General features: G+C 38.2%; 2 protein-coding genes across 2 annotated transcripts in view; one reads left to right on the plus strand and one right to left on the minus strand.

Moving 5' to 3' along the window:
- Positions 1–7,342, minus strand: part of igf1rb (insulin-like growth factor 1b receptor) — a 57,024-nt gene extending 49,682 nt beyond the window's left edge. Inside the window, exon 1 of the mRNA XM_042483876.1 lies at positions 6,458–7,342. Coding sequence (XP_042339810.1) covers positions 6,458–6,548 — 91 coding nt within the window. The 5' untranslated portion in view covers positions 6,549–7,342. The remainder of the gene's footprint in view (positions 1–6,457) is intronic.
- Positions 7,343–13,764: 6,422 nt separating this feature from the next.
- On the plus strand, positions 13,765–24,415 carry ap3s2 (adaptor related protein complex 3 subunit sigma 2). Its single transcript, XM_042486221.1, has 6 exons — positions 13,765–13,952; positions 14,886–14,977; positions 15,623–15,734; positions 17,784–17,855; positions 19,816–19,923; positions 23,345–24,415. Exons 1-6 carry the CDS (start codon positions 13,884–13,886, stop codon positions 23,468–23,470), a joined length of 579 nt encoding a protein of 192 aa, XP_042342155.1. The 5' UTR covers positions 13,765–13,883; the 3' UTR covers positions 23,471–24,415.
- The last annotated feature ends 295 nt before the right edge of the window (positions 24,416–24,710 follow it).

Raw genomic sequence — 24,710 nt, forward strand, 5'->3', positions numbered from 1 at the left:
CACACTACTGCTTTAATGCTGGTCTGTAAAGTTTTACTGTATGAATGTGACGCAGAGAGGTTTGGGAATAACGATGCATAACCAGCAAACTGTTGTTTTATAAATCAACGTTTTACAACATTTTATTTTTAAACATTAGTGCCGGCATTGCAGGTATAATTCAATGTTATTTTTTTTAATCAAGGGATTGCCCGAAAGGCAAAACCTGGAGTGCTAGCATATACATATTCCCACTCTAAATGTTACACCACTGCATCATCTGGGAAAATAAGTTATAATCTAATTTGTAATAAACCTGTCATAATAAATGCATTGTTTAAAGATTTAATCTCCCAACAATTTTCTAACAAACTACAATAAGGCGATCAAGTATACTTTATGCGTCACTGTAAAAGGTTAAAGAGTAAAAAACAAGTTTAACAATACAAACTGTTAAATGTGAATAAGTAAGATACATATATAAAATTATAAGACAATATTGCTTATACCAAAATCTGTAGATCTGCAAACCATGTGTTGTTTCTTCAGAAACCACACCTCTACTGGGGTGGAACAATGTTTAATTTCCAAAAGAACACCCTGGACCTTTCTGCTGGCTATGGAAAATTTTCCCATAACCTCTCAACGTGACACATCACAATATTGGAAAAGGTCTATAACAAACATGTCACCATTTTATATTCTGAAAAACACAATGTTCTTATTTAAGCTTTAACAATGAGGAATGATACACTGTTGCCAAAATAGTAAGACTGTTGAAAGTTGTGAGCAAATTTATGTTACTGGATGTCTGACAAGAGTTTCATCCTCTGATGAACAAAACTGTTAACAATGACTTCAGTTCACAATAACATTATATCTAACAAATAGGGATGTTTTAGTTCTGAAATGCTCTAATCGGATCCACTGAACAGTAGCTCGGAGGGCAAGTCACACACAGAAAGAGAGGCTACCCAAAGGGATCAATAAAATATTGTGAGTCTGAATACTATGATAGTTTGACACTATCCCAATGCAAGCTGCAGGTAAGAAATAAAACAACTACAACTCACCACTGTGCAAGTAGTACCCCTCCTATAGTGAACGTCAACTTGTTCATGAGGGAGGTCATTTATTCCTGCAACCTGTCATAAAGTTTGTATGTTCTGTTCCATTTGGAGACATACAGGAAATTTGTGCTATTTTTAGAGGTATATTGTTAAAACTGATCATTGTTACTGTACTTACTGTTAGTACAAAAAAATCAAACACATTTCTCTTTGGGTGACCAACATCAATGTGAAAAACATTAGATTTATGTTAAAGCTGAACTCAGCTGTGGCAAAGTTCACAAAAGACGGCGACTGTCCTAAACCCAGTTTACACTAACATAATGATGCAGGTCTAACCAGCATCTCCTGAATCGAATGGGGATTAAAAATTCCTGAGGTCACAGCATTCCTAGAATGCAGCTCAGAGAACGGGAAGCATGACACCGTTTTTCATCTTTTAGATTGTAATCACTATTACGGGAAAATAAATCTTATTTAGCACTCAGAACATGAAGCAACAAGTGATGGTGGCTGCACCTGACAGGTAAGACACCAAATGTCTGCTGATGTCTATGACTGCGAATGACAACTAAATATTGAATAAGTAGGTTTCACTTGATTTTTTGTTAACTCTATTGATTTAGGGGGTTTGCACTAAGTGATATATATATAGTTTATTTATACACTGCTACTCTGCAAGATGTGAACCGCTTCAAATTAAACATGAGAGTTAACATTTAAAGTTAATGCTACATTTTGAAGCTAGTGTGCTTCGTAAATTAAAAACCAGCAGTTGAATCATATCGTAAAAAGAAAAAAGAAAAGTGGCATGCTAACATTATATTATACATAATAAATAATTCAGCGTTACCTCACATATCTGCCCATATTTGCTCCAAATGGTACATTCTTTGCACAGACAGCCCTTTTGATATTTAAATGCTAGCAGTAAAAATACTTGTAAATATCAAATTGCTTTTTGACTATTTAGAACTACAAACCAACATATCCAGAATGTAATTCTCACTACCAGCAATTCTAATTAAAAATATCCACAATTCATTTCTCAGTAGTAAATTCTTGAATTAATTCTTATGAGTGGAAATGTTCATTGCAGATATACAAAACTTAATTACAAATAGTCAACTTTTACCATTGACTTCTATTCAAACACAATTACAGACATCTACTAAAGGTGGGGGAAAATATATAGATTTTTATCATATTACTTATTAGTATTGAAAATACAAATTAAACTTTTCTTAGCCTACTAAATCAGTTGCTCTTTTAGTGCACAAGATAGATTTTGCTGCAATGCAAGTGAGAAACTTCATTGTTAGAACTTTAACTTATTATATATAACAGATGTTGAGAAATCTTTCCTTTGGGGGCCACATTTACAGTTGAAAAAATGTTTTAAAAGTCGGTGTATTGCTAAAATAAGTTAATAACATCGTATTGCAGGCTTCCGGTGATTCACACCTCTAAAATCTACGATTCCATTGTGACTTGTTATATTTGAATGTCGGACACATCAGAAATTCATTTGTTGAAATCTGAAATGAACAAGTACATTTCCACCACTCACAATCCTTTTTTAACAAGCAGAAACTAAACTGTAGATACCTGTAATCATTATTCTTACTAGTGAAAAAGAAATCACCTTGATAAATAATTGTTTTAAAGAAATCTATAAATTAGTTTTGACTCGTCAATGTGTAATTCCACGTGCGAAAATATATTTTTAACATGCCATATTTGTTCTACAGATATCTTAAACAACATTGCAACGTGTTAAAATAACACTTTGACATGTCGAAATGTCATTGCCACCAAAAAAACTAAATTGCTACTTGTCAGCCCATTTGATTTAAGGTAAAAAGGGTTTGCCATAGTCCTTGATTATTTTCAAGAACATATATAAATACTTTTATAAAGTATTAACGGACACCAACAAAAAAGAGGCAGGTAGACGCACATCTTTTCCCTGAAAAGAAAGTTGGGCCCCTTTGTGCAAAGGCAAAAACAAATTTAACATTGTCCTATAATTCTTTGCCCAAAAAGCATATTTTAGCATAATAAATCTACAGACAACAAATAAACCCAAAGTAAAAACTTTCCCAAGATTGACCTCTTTCAACCCCACTTGTGACATAAGTTTCAAAGCACACTGGAGTTTGTAGCCAAGCTTAAATGCGATGAAGCTGTTTTGCCTTTGTTTGCATTTGACATTTTAAATGCGGATAATTTGGCTCTCGCATAAAATAGAGGGACAGAGAAGAACTGTAGTTTTTTGACCAAAACTGCTGAGAGTTAAAGTCTCCTCTAGAGAGGACGTGAGAGCCTCTGGTGAGCCATTATGAAATGCCTTTGGTGTGATTTAAGGCAGGCAGTGTGCTGGTATGGCTGTTATGTCTTTCTCTATAATCTACTTGTCAGTGCACACTGTCAGCAGCCTTGAGCGAGCTGCATACCTGTTAATACAATCCCAACACCCAGGCCTGTAAAAAGACACACTGCCTAGTGACGTTACATCACCGCAGCCTCGACGCTTCACCCTCTGTGGCCTCACTGCAGCGCCAGCATGGCCATCTTTCATGGGAATTGCTCCTGACCACGCTAGTGAAGACGCTAAACAAAAGTCACTGATCAAAATTTACATCTTGTGCTCGGCTAAGTGAAAATACTGATAGCAGGTGTAGCAGCTTAATAACCCCCCCCCCATACTGACACATTTTAAACAGCTGAGTACACAAGCCAATCTCTGTAGCTGTGATGAGCCTCCAGATCACATATTTACTTTTGATAACCTTTTCCCAGCTGGTTGCAGACTATCCGCAGACAATCGGAGGAAATCCACTAGAAGTCCCAGAAGACAAGAAATAGGAAGCAATGGGCCCTTTATGCCGGTGCTCCATACAGTGCCACTAGACTGCAGCAAGTCTGTTTACTCCTCATTTCCATCCTGTTAGTGACAGATCGCCCGAGGGGGGAACGTATTCATAAATACTTTTCCACATGAGAGGCAAGGTGAGAAGAAATGCGCTGGGAAGCTTTGGCAAAAGATCTTTGTTGACAGATTAAACTTGTTTGATTCATGTGAAAGGCTTTGTTAGCAGCAACAGAGCTGCACCTGGTTAACCCAAACCTACTAACCCTTTAGCTCCAACTGATACAGAAAATCAGCAGGAATGCTCAGAGTTTAGCCACACAAGGAACCTTTAGACAGCTCCACACCAGAGCGAGAATAAATGTAGGATTTCGATGGGAGAACCTCTCTGCTTCTCCCAGGTTTGTCCCGTAACCACTGGGGCTAACAGTAAACCCCATGACACACAGTTCACAAGCTCCTCACTCTTTCCAATCAACAGAACTTAGTCTGTTTTGCTTGCGAATGTACTTTGGCTTGTTCTATTTTAAAACCCAGACCCTGGTTCAATCCCCCAACCCACCCCTCCCCAACATGTCATGATGAATGGGATGAATCAGGACGCCTAGTTTACAGTATAGCTGGAAACATGGGGAAAAAATCAGATGGCAACACATAAAAGGCAAATTTGAATACATATAGACACTTTAATTACATTAAATTTGAAGGTTTATATGCCAAAAGAAGAATTTACTATATGCTGCCATAAAATAGTAAGTCACGAGAAAGTCCTTTTTCTTGCACAAAGCCATCTGTGCCGTACAAATTGGTGCCTCTCAAAGTTCAGACCAATTTTCAAAGAAGTACGTTTTACTTTTAATGGATTCTAATCTGACTAAAACTTATAACCTCAGACCACTGGTAACCAATTTGCCTGTTGGGGAGATGCTAGACCGGTCTGGTATTCATGAAAATATTTCCAAGGTCAAGGTATCCCTAGGTGTGTTTAGTAACTCAGAATAAATGATTGGAAGTATTATCAAAATTTTGGAAAGAATGCCCAAAACTGAGTCAGTGTTGTATTACACTCAGATGAGGTCGACTTTGTCTCATCATTACCTTGGAAAGTAAAAAAAAAAGAATAATTAAAATTACTGAAAGGCAAAGCTTTTATACTGTCCTAAATCCAACCAAAACTTTAATTGCTTTCTTGAAATGGCGTTTATATTTTTCTATGATTAACATTTTGTACTAAATGAACTGAACCATGCTGAAAAACCACCACATTGTCACCTGACTGATAGGGCGGCATGATATGGAAAAAAAAATTACTTATTTAAAAATTGTTTAAAAGATACTGTGATTATTTTGACAGATACTGCAACTGTGATATGAGTTGTGAATCTAATGGGAATGGTATTTTTTTTTTTTGCATTTTAACTGAAAGAAATATATATATCTAAAAATGATAATAAATTAATTTTAGTTGGGGTCTGCAAAAAAACAAGCATGCTACTTTGCATTTATAGACTGGGGCCTCACAGTAGCACTACTATGATTCACGTCTAATGGTATGTTCAAAAAAATCAAAACATCAAAAAATGGCAGCTCCTGCAATCTGGATATTGCACTTGGCCATATTGCAATGTTGATAATATTTCTATAAATTGTGCAGCCCTACTCACTGACAAACACTGGTGCAACTAGCACTGTCTAAAAAATAAATATTTTCCATGTGTACTTGTTTATCTTGTGTTGGAATCTTTAATCTATTACAGCAAGATTCTTACTAGATGCATAGCAAATGACTGTCTGCAGTCAGTTTGCAAATAATAGGCTTGCATCTCATGTTTGGGTATAGAGTAAGACAAGCCAAACTCTACTCAATTACCTACCTTTTTATTTCTAAAATCCTATTTCTGTTTGCTGTTTTCTGTGAAGATCGCAGATACCTTACAGTTTTGCTTGATTCTAATTCACCACATTGTGACTCAGAGTTGACAATGTGGTGTGTATATATAGCTTGACTGACTTTCTCTGTTGGCTGAGTCATGGTAATGTATTTACCAACACACTTGTGTGGATTCATTTTCTGTGGTGTTGTTTTTAAGCCAAGTTATGGTATTACAACTAGACTTTTTCAAAATCTATATCCCAAGTGTTCACAAGAAGCAAGCTAACTACTGTTATGTTCACACAATAACATTAAATTAAATTAATATCCTATTTAAATTTAAATATAGTTTCTAATTACACACACGCCACACTGTGTAACACAATTCCCGTGCATCCTAATGCTTGTTTTAACCTATAGCCTCATAACTTCACTGATGCCACATTTCTAATTTTCTAACATAACAGTTGTCTTTCCATGTTTGCCTTTATTGTCCACTCCGTGCAGTTTTGTGCTGTATATATACACAGTGTATACAACGTTAGTATAGCGTTTTGTTTTCACTGTAATTAAAGATAACCTTATTTCCCGCATGTGAACAGCGATGGAGCATGGAAAAACAATGTCTCCCCGTGTGTAGTAGTGTGGAGTAGCATTACTTACTCTCTGCGGTGGCGGGCCGGAGGCAGGACGACAGACCCAGCATCAGACCCCAAAACAAGGTCAAGCAGCTCCTTTCCGTTCGAGACCTCATTCCTGGATGAGTAAATCCTCCCAAATCCTGTAAATAACTACGTTGAGGGGTGGAAACGTGGGCAAAACCTGCTCAGAATTTTTAAAAAGCTTTTAAACCTCCAGCCAGCACCTTTTAGCAGTTAGCCGGCTAATGGAGCTAATAGCTACTACAAACAGGCTAGCAGGGTAGCTTTCTCACGTTTCCTAACGGGAGTCCAGTCGTGCTCCAAAAATCACCGATTTATTCCTCTGCTGTGAAAATGAGTATTCATAGTTTTGTTCTATTTCTGCCCAAAACAACCCCGCATTGATGTGTGTGATGAAACCACTGCGGTTAAACTAGCGGTGGGGATTCCTCTGTAATCCGCATCTTCACACTCCATATCTGGAGGAAAAACGTTCAACGTCCCGCTGCTGGAGGATCCTCAGGAGGCAGAAAACCGGTCAAAGCCTCTTAAAATTGTGATGGAAAGAGACTATTTAGGGCATACAGTAACATACTGAATCAATATGCAGCTCCCTTGTGTGAAAGACGCGACATTAGTTTCGAAATATCCTGGATAAAATCTAGTTTCAGACCGCAGCCTCCTTCTCCTCCTCCTCCTCCTCAGCCGCTCATCATGCACACACACACCGCGTTGTTGTGGTAGGAGTAATTCACCTTCGTATCAAGGGAAATTGAGTATTTGTCCTTATTGCTCCGGTTCGGTCAAGACGTTTGGTTATCTAATGCCCTCCGTCGATAGATAGCTGAACGGGCAGCGCAGTTAGACAGATTAATGCACAGGTACATACGCGGTCTCCTTCGGTCAGTCTGCAGTCTGCCGTATTCGCTGTAAACACGGCGCCCTGCGCAGAGATCGTCTCTGTTTCAAAAGATGAATCACTCGAGCTGCCGCCCCGCCTTCCAGTCTGTTAAAGTGGGCGTCGCTCCCACTGCAGTTTAGCGACTAAAGGAGAGCAGTTACCATAGTGACTGGTCTGGTACTCACAAAGTCAGTTTAATCTCGGTGTGTTTTACAGGGTGGAAGGAGTATTCAGATGTTTTACTTTCGTAAAAGTACTAATATCACCAAGTGAAAATACTCTGTTACAAGTGAGGAGTCCTGCATTGAAAATGGCACTTCAGTAAAAGTAAGTACAATCAGGAAAATGTACTTAGAGTATTAAAAAGTAAAATTACCCAATGCAGAAAAATCACACACACAGATACACACACACACACACACACACACACACACACACACACACATCAAAATAGAAAAAAAGAAACAAAAAAAGCCTTTTAAATTATTTTATGGAGAAAAAATGAAAATGATCAAAACTATGAAAAAGAAGAAATAAAAACACAGCCAAATTAAAAATGACTTAAAATAAAATAGCAAAAGAATATCTCAAATGTAACATTATTTTTTAAAAAAGGAAGGAAAGAATATTAAAAACTCTTCAGTGTAAACCAAATGAACTGAAATAAAATGTATAGAAAACGGAAATAACACCCTAACACTCAAAATCATAATAATAAAATAACTAAAAAAAACAGAAAAAAGTTTAAATTTGTCTGAGTAGTTGGCAATTCATTTTCTGTGAATAAACCGACTTGTCAATCAGCTAACTTGCAGCTGTACTCTTATACTCTTTATAATTTATTTTATAACCAAACATCATATTTTATAAACTCTTCTCATGTTTTTTTTAATGCAACATTCTACTGTAATTTGTAAAGTAACTCGAACTGTCAAATAAATATAGTGAGGTAAAAAAAAAAACAAAACTACAATATTCCCTCTGAAATATAGTGGAGTAAATGTATAAAATAGCATAAAGTACATGTACCTCAAATTCATAACTAAGTACAGTACTTGACTAAGTGTACTTAGCTGCATTCCAACAGTGGTGTTTTAACAGTGTCGTTAACAAGATACACTGTCTAACAAGGGGCCACCACATGTCGCCACTTCATCACTGGCACCAGAGGACCATTATTTCACCACGCCAAATTTCCTTGTACGTTAAGATCACACACTGAGGCAGAGCTTATTAAGCGTGCAGCCATTAATCTACCAGTAGCATATAATCAAACACTGGATGCAAGTCGACAAATTCATTATTTTGTGCACTTTTTCGTAAAACCCCACATCACCATAACAGATCAAAAATCTAGTCAGAGTGAGACCTCTGATTCTCCATTCTCCTCTCTGGTCCCCGCCGTAGCGGCTCCGTTTACGACGCGGTGTGAAGGAAAGCCGGGGTGCTGATCCAGGATCAGGGTTGTTTTGCTGCTCACAGATACACAGCGGAGGGCTGCCCATACAAAGATCGTGTCTGTCTGCACCACCTGTAATTACAACCTTGAATCTACGCAGTCACAGCTGTGTTTTTATATGTATATACTGGTAATTTATAAGCCTGTCATTCATGCATGAACAAATACTACTTTCATCTTCATATTCACATTTTGGGTTGAGAGATTAACCTGCAAGTGTCTGTGTTATGTCTGTCTTGTTGTTATCTTGGCATCGAATAGGCTGTTATGTGCATGTTTTTACATTATGATCTGATTATAGGCTGTTTTATTTTGTTCAGTATGCTGATGTATAATTCATATAATATGTTTCGACAAATAAAATTGTTCTTATGCCCCATGCTTGATAATAATCACAACAATCATAGCGTAGTCATGTATTTTGGAGACTGGTGTTGTAGCAAATCATGCAACAACATTTGGCTCTGGGTTTCCTCTGAAAAGACAACCGAAATGCTGACATCATGAGGGGACTGGACCCAACTGCAGCTAGCTACTGTAAAATAAAATGCAAGGGGGAGGAGAACAGTGAAAATCATGTAATATTCAGAAGAAAACTTTGGACATATGAATGTATTCCTACTGAGGGTATAAAATATATTTTTGCACGTATTTTGCCACACAGATCACAGTGGCTATAAACCCAGTAATCACAATGGTGTTAATGCTTTGTACATGGAATTTCATCTGTTAGCCTTGCATGACCTATTGAGCTGAATAAATAAATAAATACAATTTTAAATAACTAAATAAAATTAGAATAAAATAAGAAAAGAAAAGAGAGGGGGGAAAAAGAAAAAAGCTACAAAACTAAGAAGTAAAATAATGCCACACTGTAGCTTTGCGAGCTGAATTTATGGGGAGACAGGAGAGTTGTGACAGTTTAGATTTTTTGAAGTGGGAATCTACTAAAAAAAAATCTAAACATAAAAAAAATCTATATCAGCTTGAGTGTACGCTATATTGAGAGTATTTTCACTGCTCTACCTTGCTGTTAGACAGTCCACTCTGACGGGGCAGCCACCAGACTCCACTGACAAAACAGAAAAAAAACCCAGAAAAAATATTCTACATATAGCGTACAGTTATACTGACATTTTTTTTTAGGTGGCTAAAATATGTTTTGTTGCTGGCCCCTCCACAGGAGTGCATTTCTTAGCTTCTTTGTTGGACTCTAGCCTGCTTCTCCAAATGTGAGGCGTGCTGATTGACATCTGCTATATGTAATATAGTGTCTGTGGATAAAAGCCTCACACAAACCCACTTCAGATAATCTGAACTATCCCTTTAAGTTTGCACCACTCATAAGTGGGGTATGTAAGACAACTCATCACCCTGACTTTCACTTTGTTTGAGACACAGACAGGTACAGTTACAGTGATCTTTCGAGGTCTGGGGCCCAGGCCGAGGAAGTGAGGGGCCAGCAGCTTGTGATGCTGTGAGAGAAGCAGACAGTAAACAAAACCGTCCATAGAAGAGCCCCTGACAGTTTTGATTATCCCTGTAATTACAGGCCGCTTTCATCACTTTACAGAGCGGAGCACAGAGGCATTATTTGAACGCCACACATTACCTCAGCTCTGGCAGACACTGCTCTGCATCCGTCACAATTCAACAATTAGCACTGAGAGAGGAAAAAAAAAAAGCACATTAAAAATGAAGTGAATATCAGTGGCCACCCAAGAGTCCAAATACAGTGAGTCACCCTCTAACAAGTGCTCACTGTACCAACATGACCTCCCTGTGCCAGAGAATGTTGTGCCTGTCCACTTGCATTTGTTAAGTCCCTATTAAAGTCCCCATGAAGGCAGCCGGTGGGCCCACCTACCTCGACTGTCCCGGTGGAATCCATTCTCGCACTGCACTCATGTGGAAATAAGCCTGTTTACCACCAACGGGTCACACATGCTAATGAGCGTCTGTTTGTTTTCCACTGTGCTCATGCAGGAGGAAGGGAATTTAGAGGGAAAATAATAGATGATATGCAGACAACAGCGCGGGTGGCTTTGCCGCACTAATGATGAAAAACGTTGAACAGAGAATTAATGGATATGAAATCAGAACAGGAAATATGGCCTGACATTTTGATGTTGCTGGGTCTGATCACACAGAAATACAGGATGTCTGCTGGCCTGGTTTGGAAGTCTAGTGGTGCAGTTGTGGCTGAAGAAGCCCCACATGGACTGACGTTAGACCACAGACCCAGTAAGCTTTGACTGACTGATGAGCCGCCGTCTGACAGTTAAGGTATAACATTGTTCAGAATCAGATTTATGTCTGCACCACCTACTCTCCATACATAGTCTGTGGCAGATAACACACTTTTCACACAGTGTCCAGGCTGCCTTAAAATTCTTAAGTTGACTGAATCTGAGAAGACAAGTACAGATAATTTCATAATTATTCAACTTGTCTTCTCAAATTCAGTCAATTTGAAAAACTTAAGGCAGCCCAGACACTAACATTTTTATGTAGTTAATTTCACAGTGTAGTTTACCAAAATACAGCACACACATCAATACTTTAAAACCAGTACCACACCTAGCACATTTGGCACCCTAGGCAAGCTTTCCCTGGACACCCTCACCCCAAAATATACTGTAACAAACAAGAACAAGAGCTAATGGAAAATAAACACAAACTAAGAAGTTATCTAACAAACTATAACAATAAAATTTTTTTTTTTTTTTTTTTTTTTTTTTTTGCCAATACCTGATAAAAAATAAATAAATAGAAAAATACTTCAACATACCGTTGACGTTTTGAACATGTTCACTTTGTTCATCTAAATAAATAAATAAATAAATAAAGGAATAAATGATTGAATGATTTAATGCAAAAGTCAGCATGTTGGCCAATACCAATATTTCATTTTAAAGCCACTATCAGCTGATACCAATGCTGTCATTAAATACATTAACTGGTGGTTGGGGGTGGGGGGGGGGGGGGGTGTTTAAGTCATCTATAGGAAGATCCAACACTGCTTAAAACACGCATGTGAACTACACAATGTTGTTAGTTTTAAACAAAGCTCTTTCAATTCATTCAATGGTCTAAAACCACCCGCTAGGATCTAAATTAGACATATATAAGAGAAGCGCGGGTGTTACAAACAACATTAACAACGAGCGATGACTCAGCATGCTGCATACACACTTTCAAAATGCGGCAAAAACGTTGCAGTCGGTTTTACACCCGTGCTTCTCCGACTGTGACATGTCAAAATGTCTCACTTGAAAAAGGCCTATTACCTTGACATGTGTGACATTTCACATGTTGTTTCTGTTTCACAGGGCAGGAGGTTAGCAACCAAACCAAGGGCCAGTGGTTAAATGCTGACACTGGTGCTGCCTCTGTGGGATTTGTGTAGGTTTCATTCCACTATCCAAAGACATGCAGGTGAGGGGAACAGTAGAATCTAAATAGTTCCTAGAAAAAAAAAGCATCACTGTTTCCTTGCCATAGTGTTGTTCTCACACAGAAGTACCCATGATCCCTATGTCCCCCGATTATGTATAGAGGATTAATTCATCAACTTCAATCCATTTTTTAAAAAAAGTAAAAATTGTTTGTCAAATCAATGATTAAAGTGCATTATCAGTTAAATCATCCTATCGTCATAATTGATCTTCATGTAAGAGCAGCAGCAGGCTGAGAGGAGGCGCATTGCCTCTCACGGATCATGACAGTCACACTAAAGGAACAATATTACACAGGTAAGACAATATTTTACTTGTACATGCATGCAAGGAGGAAATCAAATGCTTCACAACACAATAAATTTACAGTAAATAAAAACTGCAAATAAACATTTTTTCCCCCTTTTCCCAATACAGTTTTTCTGTCTTTGGTATATATAGATTTTAGGCATACTTCACTGATCCATTACATAATTTACCTTTTGATCAGATTCTTCAACTGCTGCAGATCACAGCAAAGAAAAGTGCAGCTAGGGTGACATCACTGTTTTGAGATTTGAAGGCAGCATGAAGCAGAAACAAAGGTACAAAGGCTCCAGTAATTAGGTGGTGACTCAGTTGTTGGTGAATTAGCGACAAAGAGCGCAAAATTATGTAATGTGGCGGTTCAAAAGTTTCAGAACGCTTGATGAAACATGAGAAAGACAGCAGAAGAGAAACAGTGTAAACTCTCACCAATGTTCATGAGGTATTGTCTTAACTACACATAGCCCCCCAAAAAACAGTCTCACTTTGAAAAAGGGATCCCCAAACAGGGCTCTTGGAGGCATTTTTAATAATATCGTGGTGTGGTCTAAACATGTGTCATTTCAATGTGTTTTGAAAATTAGTGAACATACAATGAACAATTCTACTAATGTTCATGAGAGGCATGGAAACAGCTCATATACAGAAGTCATCATGTGTTCCATGATGATATTTGGAGTGACTTTGAGCCACAACTACTGGAAATTCAGTTATTTTATCCTAATAAACCATGTCCATACTGTACAGTATGGATAGCCCACTGTAGAGATATTTATGACATTTTATTGAAACTGTTAAAGCACATGTTTTAAGTAGTGAGTTTACATTCGCATTAGTACTAACTTCTTTTTTTTATTATTATTATTTTTAGCCTTATCCTGGTTTTTATTATATTTGGGATATGTTGTTCACATGCAAGATGAGAAACTTCTTAGATGATTCTACAGTTTCCAGGTTTCTGATCACTTGTGTCTATCTTGATTTCTTACCTTCTCAGTCACTAGGTTCTGTCTAATAAATAACGCTCAAGAACTTGGATAAAGTTTAAATGGACAACACATAACCGGGAAACTCCAAAAACCCCGATCGAGACCAGGATAGTAGCGCGCATGAAACGAACTCAATGACCCGCCCGGAACAAAAGATTGTTGTGTTTGTTAGCGGTCGACTGCTGAATGTGGTGACGCAACCGGATGTCACAAATTTACTTATCCGGAAGCCGAAAGGCCGTTTAGCACTGTAAGCTAACGTCACCTAAACAGTCAAAACCCTGAAATTTTAATCATTATTTTATATTATCGTTTGACAACACCAAAGAGCAGACATGATTAAAGCCATCTTGATATTTAACAACCACGGAAAGCCGCGGCTGATCAGATTCTACCAATATTTTGTAAGTATTTTGGCGTTGCTATTCAAAACATTAGCATTTTTATGGCCGTCTTTACTCTCATTTAGTTAAGAGTCAGTGTGGGATTAGCTTTTGACATCATTCCCACAACAAATGTTACCAACATTTCGATCGTTGTGTGTTTGAATGTTGCCGTTGATCAATGTACAGTTAGCAGACGCTAGCTTGCAATTGTGTTGGAGAACCAACAGCATAGACAAACTAGCCACTTTCTAGTTTCAGTTCCCTCCTGTTCAGGATAACATCACTCCTTGCAACACATTTTAACAATGCACACCTCCTTTATTGATTGATCTGATGGGATTTATCCTTAGATTAATTTCGCAAAGATGGTAAACATTTCTTCTCTGTACTATTACTGTTAATTACATTACAGCTGCTGGATTACTGACCTAGTTAATTACTGATCACTGCCTTTGGATCATTGACAGTCTGCTCTTTGACAATGTAGCTAAAAACTAAAATGTGGCCTGTGAATATGAACATCAGAGCTTAGTAATATTGAACTCAATTCCGTTTCAGTTAGTTGTTCAGTTTAAGGTTATGAAAGAATTCAGTGGAAGTTAAACATGACAGATGCTCAACTGGTAAGATGATACGCGTGATATGACTGAAATGATTTATTGGGAGATGAGTCTGTCTTAAATGTTCTTGTTTTCAAAGCTACAATTTAAAGTAAGTGTCTTAAATCTGTTATTAATATTTAGCATACAAATGGGAATTAAATTTATTTGGTGCCACAAGGTCCTTGTGAAACTTTAAGTACTATAACAGTCGACTAAATGTTAAAAAATAAATATAAAAAATAAGACACGACATAAAGGGTGTCTGATGAGTGAATTATTAACCAAACACAGGACCACATTTCCTAAAACGGCTGACCCTCAGCTGACTGTGTAACATGTTTTCTTGCAGGCAGAGGACATGCAGCAGCAGATAATTCGGGAGACTTTCCATTTGGTATCTAAGAGAGATGACAATGTCTGCAACTTCCTGGAGGGTGGAAGGTAGGTGTTGCTGTTTTTCTATGATTCTGTGTGAAATCAAGTTTTGAACAACTAAGCACGCAGTTATACTACACAAACATACATTTAAAAGACTGTTGATTTTGTTTGTTAGTGGTGAGCGATGCACTCCTGTCAGACACACTGCTGCAGCTTTACTCGTTTTGTTTATGTTGTGATTATTAAATTCAAAGACTGATTTAGAGTTACAGGAAAACATGAGATTCTGTACATTTGTAGACTTTTAAAATTCATGAAGAGACTGAAACACAGACCTGTAATATGAGTTGTAACATTTTGACAAAACTTTAAAACCTGGGCCAATTTTGTGGGTTTTCTCCATCTGGTTTGATGCTACTACTGAAGCTGACATCACTTGGCAGCAAAGATGAGCAGCTGATCAGCAGCTGACTGCAGCTGCAGTAGCATGACTTCAACCATTAGATGGAGGCAAACACACAGAAGTTGACTTGATCTGATTTACTCTTCATTTCTCTTCTCAACTCATTTACAAACTGAATGCCAACTGTGTATTTTATTGCATACATGAATTTATTTGACCAAGTTTAATTCCTCCTGTCACAGTTACACACAGCACAGAGCTAGACATGAATTTTCTTGTAAAGCTGCATTTCTATCTTTTTACAGTCTCATTGGCGGCTCGGACTACAAGCTGATTTACCGGCACTACGCGACCCTCTACTTTGTCTTCTGTGTGGACTCGTCTGAGAGTGAGCTCGGCATTCTCGATCTGATCCAGGTCACTGTCTGCTTTGTTAATTTGTTTTATAGACATATTTAAAGTGTGGTTTTTGAAGTAGGGTCACACATCACCTTCTGTTTTCTCATATAATGTTCCAAGCTTGGAAAGAAGACTCTAAGTCCCTCTCTTCAACTATTCAACAAGCTCCTTTCCATTACATCATGCTGTATTTGATTCATTTTGTGAAACGGATCCACTGCTATTGCTACTGATCCAAGAAATGAAACTCACTCTACTGTTGATCTCAGTGGAAACCTTTCTGGATAAAACCATAAAGATTAAAGATAAGATTTCCCTCCAGGGACATAAGAGACATTACTCACTCACACCATCAACAACTACCGCCCTGAAAAGTTACGCATCGTCAGTATTCATATATGGATGACCTGCTCAGTTCCCCCAATGATCACTGACATCAGATATTTATTAGCACAATCCAGAGCCACCAATAAAGGAGAATTATGTCATTGGAGTAAAAGACAAAAATCTACCCATTAGTCGGTTAACACTGAAATTCACAAAGTAGCTTGTGACTACCACTGTCATCAAGCTACATCCACACAGAGTATCCGTTTTAAAAATTGTTCTTCAGTATTGACCGAACCAGCACATGAAATGAGGTAGAAATATTTTCAATAAATGACTTTTAAAACTAACATAATGGCAAGATCCTTAAAGGTCCTCTGCTTACAGTTTTTAATGACTGATCAAGGGTTCCTACAGTTAAGAAATTTCTGGAAAACGTATGAAATTAAACACTTTCCTAGAAAGGTGAAATTAACAAAACATTTTGGAAACATTTTGAATGTACATTATTCCGGCTATTGTTACAGATATGTTCATAAAAATATCCAAATCATGTCTGATCGTGAAATTCTTTCCTTGTATTAGTAATTTAAAATGTAGTGCTGCACCGTGTGACTATTAAAACATCACTAGTGTCATGTGATACATATCAGCTTATGCAGTTGGCTGCAGGAATTGTAACGTGCAAATAAAGTCAGGAATTCCTAGCAGTTTGCTCATCCACAAATGTCTGGGAAATGCGGTTTAATAATGTATGACCTCCGAATGATAAATATAATACATGGCCCCAGGGTGAGGTAGACCCTCGCTATGCAGTATGTACGATAAAGGCTCAGAGCGGTGTAGTGACCAGATTTATTTGTGTGGACACCAAGCGTGTGTACCTCTCCACATTTGGAAAATTGGCCCTACTTTAAAATCACTTGTCATCACAAAGGTGTCCAGGCGGGAAATGGGGTAAAATATTATGTAAAAGTTCTGAAAATGTTTTGAAAATTCATTGGTAAAAATGTGTGGGAACCCTCACTGACCTGCATTGAACCCAGATATTTGATGTTATCAGTATTGATATTATCACTGATATAGAATTGTAACTTTCACCATTTCTGTAGTTTTTAAAAATGTTTAGTATGAGGCACAAGTCATTGCACCAACCACTGATTTCCTGTAGTTTTGGATCACGACCATCCTTATTTATTTATTCAGCAGACTTCTAAGAACTGTTTTTTATTAAGGATAAACAAATCCCGGAGGAGATACAGCATTTCCTGTGCCCTTGAATATAATCTCAAATATTAATCTCCATTTTTTTCTTTTTAATAACAATGCGTTAGTTCACTCTACAGGTGCTTATTTTGCATGTATTTTTTGCACATTGCAGTAGCTATACTGCAAACTTTTGCACACCCCCGATTAATAGTTTTCTCATCTTGCACAAAACTGTACTGCTGTCTTATTCTGAAACAGCTTTATTGTACATATTTTCTGTTATAGTTAAGTATCTTTTTCATATTTTAAATATATTTCTCTATTCTAAATTTATGTTCTTGAGAGTTGCAGTACTAATAATTTTTATTTCCTCTTTATTTGTTCATTGTATGTTTAATGCATGCACCAGTGACCAAAGCAAATTCCTTGTGAATGGAAAAACCTGCTTGTTAATGAACGTTATTTTGATTCTGATTGTGATTCTGCTTTGAGAAATGGAATTTTCAACTGCCCATATCCTCTTTATTGTAGGTGTTTGTGGAAACGCTGGATAAATGCTTTGAAAACGTCTGCGAACTAGACCTCATATTCCACATGGATAAGGTGAGTGGGCAACAGGGGAGTGCTTTCTACAGTAGACATGTTATTTGCTGCTGTTGGTGCCGTGTTGTTGTGCTCAGAAGCATAATAGAGGCTTTGACATAGATTAGCAGAGCAGTGAAACCTGCTGAATTATGCCCCCTTCCTGTCATAAAAACCGGCAAAGTCCTTTTTTAACTTATGGGACAATAACTCTTGAACCACCTTGCATGTGGTTAGCTGTAAATATAGACTTCAAAATAAAAGTCATACAGGAAAACCAGTGGCAGATGCAGGAAGCAGCGTCTCAGTCACTGTAAGAAAAGGAGGTTATTTGAGGCCAGTAGGTCAACTGCTACATTTTCTTTGCTCCGGATTTTAGATGCATTTTAGTAACGTAGCTAAGGCAAAAATCCAATAAAAGCATGTTTGCACACTTTTGTACCTTGAAACGTGTAGCGTGATGTAACCAGCGTGTGTTAGACTATGGGAACGTACGCATACGTCTGTTATTTTCAACTACAAATGTCAAAAACACTTTGTGTTTACTCCATTATGTTTACTGTATGCATGCCAACTCCAAAACATCTCGTTCTAAATGGTTTTGTTTTTCATATTCAATAAAGGGATGGGGGGGGCTTTGTATTTATGAACGAGCTGTTGAGAGACATGACCCCGAGGTAAAGTGCAGTGCAGCTGAATGTGTTTGTCTTTTCCATTCAGCCAGCTGCTTTTCAGGAGCAGCTGCGTTGCTTAAATTGATCCAGTTCCTTTTTGGTGTGTGGCCCGTCCATTTTTCTGTTTTTTTTACTAATACTGTTTATCAAAGTGGGCTCCTGAGATCATACAGTAGATCTTGCAAGAGCGATTCTGCAGCTCCGCAATTCCTCCTCGTCTTGACATTTCCCCCGCAGAAATGAGAGTGAGTCATCACTGCCTGAGGGCTGCATTTTTTTATTTGGAAATGGGAATTTTTGAAAGGAATGATGAAAAAAACCCACATCCGTTTCTCCTTGTAACTATTTTATTAGATTGTGGATTTTAAAGAATTACGTTTAAACTGTCATTTAGAGGGAAGCGCTGTTACAACAACATCTCCTTTCCTCCGCCTGGAGCTAAGCTAGAAGTGTTGCTGGAGACTAATCACACACATCCACTGCCATCTTGATTGAATTTGCTCAGCAGGAAATTGATGTCATGTGGTGCAGTGGGGTTTGGCCTGAGGAATGTTCCCAAGATGAAACTTGGAAATATTTCTACTAAACCTTTTGCTCTCAGAAGGCTTTGATAGCTGGACAACACTGCCCTGCATGGTATCGTAAAATTCTAATTTATACATGCGTGCAGGGTTTAACAGATTTAATATCACCAGTCTGTTGTGGACACATGTATAAAAATAAATTAAGTTTGAATTTCCTCTTTCTTTTCTGTCATTTCATGCAGCTATTACTCATATGGTCCAACACTTAGGATTATAGCTTTATGGAATACCATACCTTACTAATTTAAAGCTGTCCCAGACGTGATTGTTTCCAGCTTCTCATCTGTAACCTCCGAGTAGTCCTGCAACAGAAGACAGTCTCGTGTTTCCTGAAATATTTTTCTGCCCACAGGAATTCACAAATCTCAATTTCAGAGTAGAATTGAAGCTGTCTCCTCGTGAGCGATGAGGCAGAGCTCTCTCTACATTAGATTTTATAACTCTCACATCCCTTCTGTGTGACTGGGAAGACAGAAACACAAATGAGCTGATTTGCAGGATTGTTAAGCGCTGATTCGACACTCTTTTAAACAGTTACACGTGGCTGCCATTTGGAGCGGCCAGATGTTGTTTGATCCAGTTTATTAGCTTTTTCTATCTGACATCATTTAAAGTGTTGTTGCATCTCAGATTCAGTAAATGTCATCAGAGCAGGGCTCTGATGACTGAAGCGATATTGGTGTACAAGCTGTGTATGAAGTGCTGTGTCATGTCTTTCTGCAGGTCCATTATATCCTGCAGGAGGTGGTGATGGGAGGCATGGTGCTGGAAACCAACATGAATGAGATCGTAGCCCAGGTCGAAGTGCAGAACCGCATGGAGAAGTCAGAGGTCAGTCTGGTAGCTGCATTAACGGACCATGCTCATGTTTCTGTGTGTTTTAATCCACAGGCTGCAACTTGTGGAGTCGTAGCATCAGTGCAGACCAGTCACACCGGTTACCATTCACATAGTTATTAACTCACTGAGTGCCATTGACATATATGTACGTCATTTAAAAGCCAACGCTTGAGTGCCATAGACATATATATATATGTCAAAGTGTGTTTTCGGTGGCTGGCACAAGGGGGCGCTCTCACGCTCCCAGTGTGTAATTTTGGGCTGCTGGGATTCGTAGTTGTAGTACAAAAGACGGTAGATCAAAACATACAATTTTCAGTTGTCTTTTATGTCACTGAAGGCAAAATTATAACATTCAAATCACTGTTTTGCTTGACAGACTCCATTTCACAAAAATGCATTTTTCTCAGCTTTCTAGAAAAAAAAGTGGTCTTTTTGATGAAACTAGCCTCTATTCAACTTCAGATAAACCAAGAATGGAACAAGGTGCTAACAAACGTTTTTTTCCGTGTCGAAAAGGAGAGTTTCTTCTTTCATTTCAGCTATTCTGTGTTTTCAGAGTCTTTGTACAAAATATTCTGTGGGTCTTGAAAGATGACTTAAAATGGCCAGAAAAGCTGGCACAAGCCACTTTCCATTATATAATAGTGCTGGCACTTGATTAGTTAGAATCAGACTTGCAAGCTTGTTTTCAGTAAAAAAAAAAAACCATCATCGTCATTATTAGCCTGCTTCCAGACCTCTGAATCACCACCCACATATTTGTTCAGCGATTCAAACTGCTCTGATTTTATGTTTATGTTTCCTGTGGCTGAAGAAACAACTGCCCAGTCAGAACTTAGCAGGCCTAGTAGCAAAGAATGGGGACACGAGCTTCTGACAAAGCTAGATACCATGCTATATTCATGAAAAATAAAGACAAAAATTAAAGGGGCTGACGCAGCTGTATGAATTATTTTTACGGACCAGAGTGTTGGATTTAGGAGGATCTACTGGCAGAAATAAAGTATAATATTCACAATTATGCTTTCATCAGAGCATCACCTAAAACTAAGAATTGTTGTGTTTTAAATTAGCACTTTATAACTTCATATAGAGCAGGTCGGTTTCCACAGAGTCCGTTGTGTTGCCCCGCCATATTTCTACAGTAGCCCAGAACAGACTAACCAAACACTGGTTCTAGATAAGGCATTTTACTATTGTAGGTCCTACTACAAGCTTTGACAGTAAGGGGTTAAGGAAGGAGTATTCAGCTGGTTGCAATCTATAACCTTACCGCTAGATGCCACTAAATTCTGCACACTGGACCTTAAAGTCAATTTGCAGAAACTGCTATGCTTTAGGGGAATACTCCAGCTATTTAGTATTTGGGAGTCGTGATTGACAGTAATACTGTAATCAATGCAGCAGAAGCAGAGATATCTTTTTTTCATTCCATGAATTCTTCTTCTTCATTAAAATTCGATGCCTGCATTACCCAAAATGCCAATCGCCTGCCTAAAGTTCCCAGTGTGTTATGTTATTAGCAGTTAATGTAACCTTTAGCTGCAGGCTACAGAGGTCTGGTATGATCACGTCTTTTTAACTCCAAACCTCCAGATTTTTCAATGCTCCACCCTCTGTAGACCCAATCAAAGCCGACTTCAGCGACACCATTTGAGACAATTTATCAGACTTTGTGTAGCTCCCTTTATTTTGACAACAGTTCTAAGACAACCTATTTTTTTGTCAACCTCTTTTTTGATGATTATGAAAAATGTTAAGCTAACAGCGACGCCCCGCCAGCTTCAGAGTCAACTGAAAATGTCGACCGCAGGACGGATATGTCACTAACTGCTTATTGTTTCAGGCAAATCAAATGAATCCTCCACCACATAAAAACAATGTCAGCCTGAATGAAATTAAATTGCAATTCTGTCAAATTATCAGGCAAATTCACTGTAGCCTTTACAGCCAAGCCCTTTATGTTCTGTTGTTTGGTGTTGCAAACTGAGGCAGGGGCGGTTTTTCCTTTTTGATGCATTCATGTGCCTGTGGGAGGCATTTGAGAACTGGCTGCCATAAAGCATCAGGTCCATGAACTGTATACTGTTGGAAAATGAAACTCTGAAGGGAAACAAAAGTGAAATGTGAATGTTGTCAAAAGAAAATGTGGATTTGATTATCTCTTGAAACAAAGCAAAAGTACATGTTGGGAAATATGCTCATTTTATTTTTTGCTGAGGGATAGATGAGAGTCCACAGCTACAGCAAGGAGACACTTTGTTTACCTTAGCATAAAGACTTGGTGAAACAGTGAGCATGACTCTGTCCAAAGGTAATAAAAATCACCTTCCAGCTCCTCTAAAGCTCAATAATTTAACACCCTATATCACAATTGTTTAATCTGTACAAAAACTGGAATGTAAAAATGACAGTGTGGTTTTTCTGGTGGTTCTGGACTGAAGTACTTCCTGGAGAGGAAGCAAAGGAGCATATTTCCCAACATGTTGTACTTTTTACTTTTTTATTTCAAGAATTAATCAAATCCACGTTTCTAACTATTCCTTTTTTTTAAGATCCAGCAGCCAAATCTGAAGCCTCACATCTCTGAATAATGTTATATATTATCAAAAGTGCAGGCAGCATGATCTCTCAGGCACATTCATGTTGATATTGTAGTGACATTATTAGCTAACCAATGGTAACCTGTAGGGGTGTAACAAAACATCAGTCTGGATCTACATATCAATTCAATAATTAACGATCTAATAATATCAATGTAAAACGAAAACATCGACACACATTGTCATCTTTAAGATATGCCTTTATTTTGAAAATTGCCATGGCACGTCTGGGGCACTATTTCCGTCCAAGAGCACCTCCCTCCTACACATTGGAACAGTGCTAGCCATCCAGCGCCAGGCAGATAATGATAAGCAGCCAAGAAAAAGACAATGAGGACATTTACTGATATTGTCTCATTTTGATTCCTGAATTGAATCAAATCAAAATTGTACTGGGGCGGACAGTTGTCATCAGAAAATATGGTATCATTGTTCAAAAAACGGACATAATATCGTTTCATTTTTAAACTTGTGATTTACGCTTTTAGTATCTTGGTAGAAAAAAACACATTTAGAATGGAAGTGAATTCATAATTTTGTAAAAACTGATAGTATGCCCCAGCTTTTGGCATAGTTTTAAAACAAAAAATGGTGGTAATGTATGTTCAGTGGACTGAAATTTAAAAAAAAAAAAAAAAAAACAGCAGACAGTCAGGAGGAGAAGGTGTTTTTTTTCATAGACAAAAAAACATGTTAATAGTTTTAAAGATCCTGTAATATGAATACAAAACATGTATTTTAAGTACAGTACATATTCCACTCAAAGTAACTTTAAAGGTGTTTTCCATGTTATGTTGTGTTGGCAGGGAGGTCTGTCGGCAGCCCCCGCTCGCGCCGTCTCTGCTGTGAAGAACATGAACCTGCCCGAGATTCCCCGCAACATCAACATTGGAGACATCAATATCAAAGTGCCGAGCCTCTCCCCATTCTGAGCCCAGCTCCAGCTGAGCTCCGCAGGGCCGATGTACTACTGATTCAGCTCCCCTCCACCCAGTTCTGTTGTTAATACAGAGCAAACTGTTTTATATGTGTATTATTGAACCACAGCAGCTTATTCTCCCACTCGTTCCTATCCTCTCACATGACCGGGAGATAAGCGGCAAATTATTCTTTGAGGTCTACTGTATACAAGTTACAAGTTGCTCCAGTTAAAGGATTTGCACAATAATGTAAAGTCTTTGAAGTATCAAGAAGAATATTGATATTTTTGTCTTTTTTTTTTTTTTTTAATTTCTCTAGTTGTTATCCTGCTCTCTCAAAAAGAAAAAATGTGTTGGCAGAGTGCGCATTTTCCTGCACAACTCTTCCAAATCTCTGACATTCATCAACTGCTATCCTGTCCAAAATCTTTCCCTCTGTCTGGAGTGAGCTTTTTGGGCTCGCCACAGTTCACTGTAATAAGATCTTCTGGCTTCTGTGTCGGGATATAATTACTCAAACACATCTTTATCGCCTGTGCCAAGTGTGCATTCATACACACTGGGATTAGACTCCTCTGCCTGGCTCTTGTCACAATTTATTTTTCCTTTCTCTGTAATATATTGTGTCTCTGACATTGTTGTGATTTGTGAATAACATTATTGTCCTCCTGGGTGCAGGTTGTGCTCAGTGCGGCAAATGCAAATGCTGTTTAGTTTGAATCAAGAATTAATGTGCTGTGTTAGGATCTTGCCTACATCTGCTCAGAAGCAACAGATTAACCTTTTTTGGATCTTGAAGTGTTTGTAAAAAGTGTGTTTGTGTCTTGTTGACTGTATGTAGTGATCAGATAGAATCAAACCCTGACATTTCAGCCATGCTCTGGCAGCCTCTCAAGGGAGGCGAATGTGTCAAAGACATTCCTTGCCAAGGTAAAATAAAGAAATGAAAACACCAAACCCTGTGGCTGTGCTGCGTTGTGTGTTAACTCATTCAACCTGGACATTTTTACTTTGTCAGCAGGTAAACGTGAGTCACCAGGCTGTGGTCAACCAGCATCATGTGAAACTTGCTCTGAACTGGTCAGAACACTCTGTACCTCTGAGGATCATATGCACCGAGTTCTTTCTGCCCAACCACAATGAGTTTGCAGTCTTGTTGATACAGCCGCATTCTTTCAGCCCCCCTTCCCACTAAATTAGGGATTTTTTTTGGGGGAAATTGAGGGAGTTGTTCCCTCCCTACATCCCCAGG

The sequence above is a fragment of the Plectropomus leopardus genome, chromosome 1 (assembly GCF_008729295.1).
Source record: "Plectropomus leopardus isolate mb chromosome 1, YSFRI_Pleo_2.0, whole genome shotgun sequence".
Classification (NCBI taxonomy): Eukaryota; Metazoa; Chordata; class Actinopteri; order Perciformes; family Serranidae; genus Plectropomus; species Plectropomus leopardus.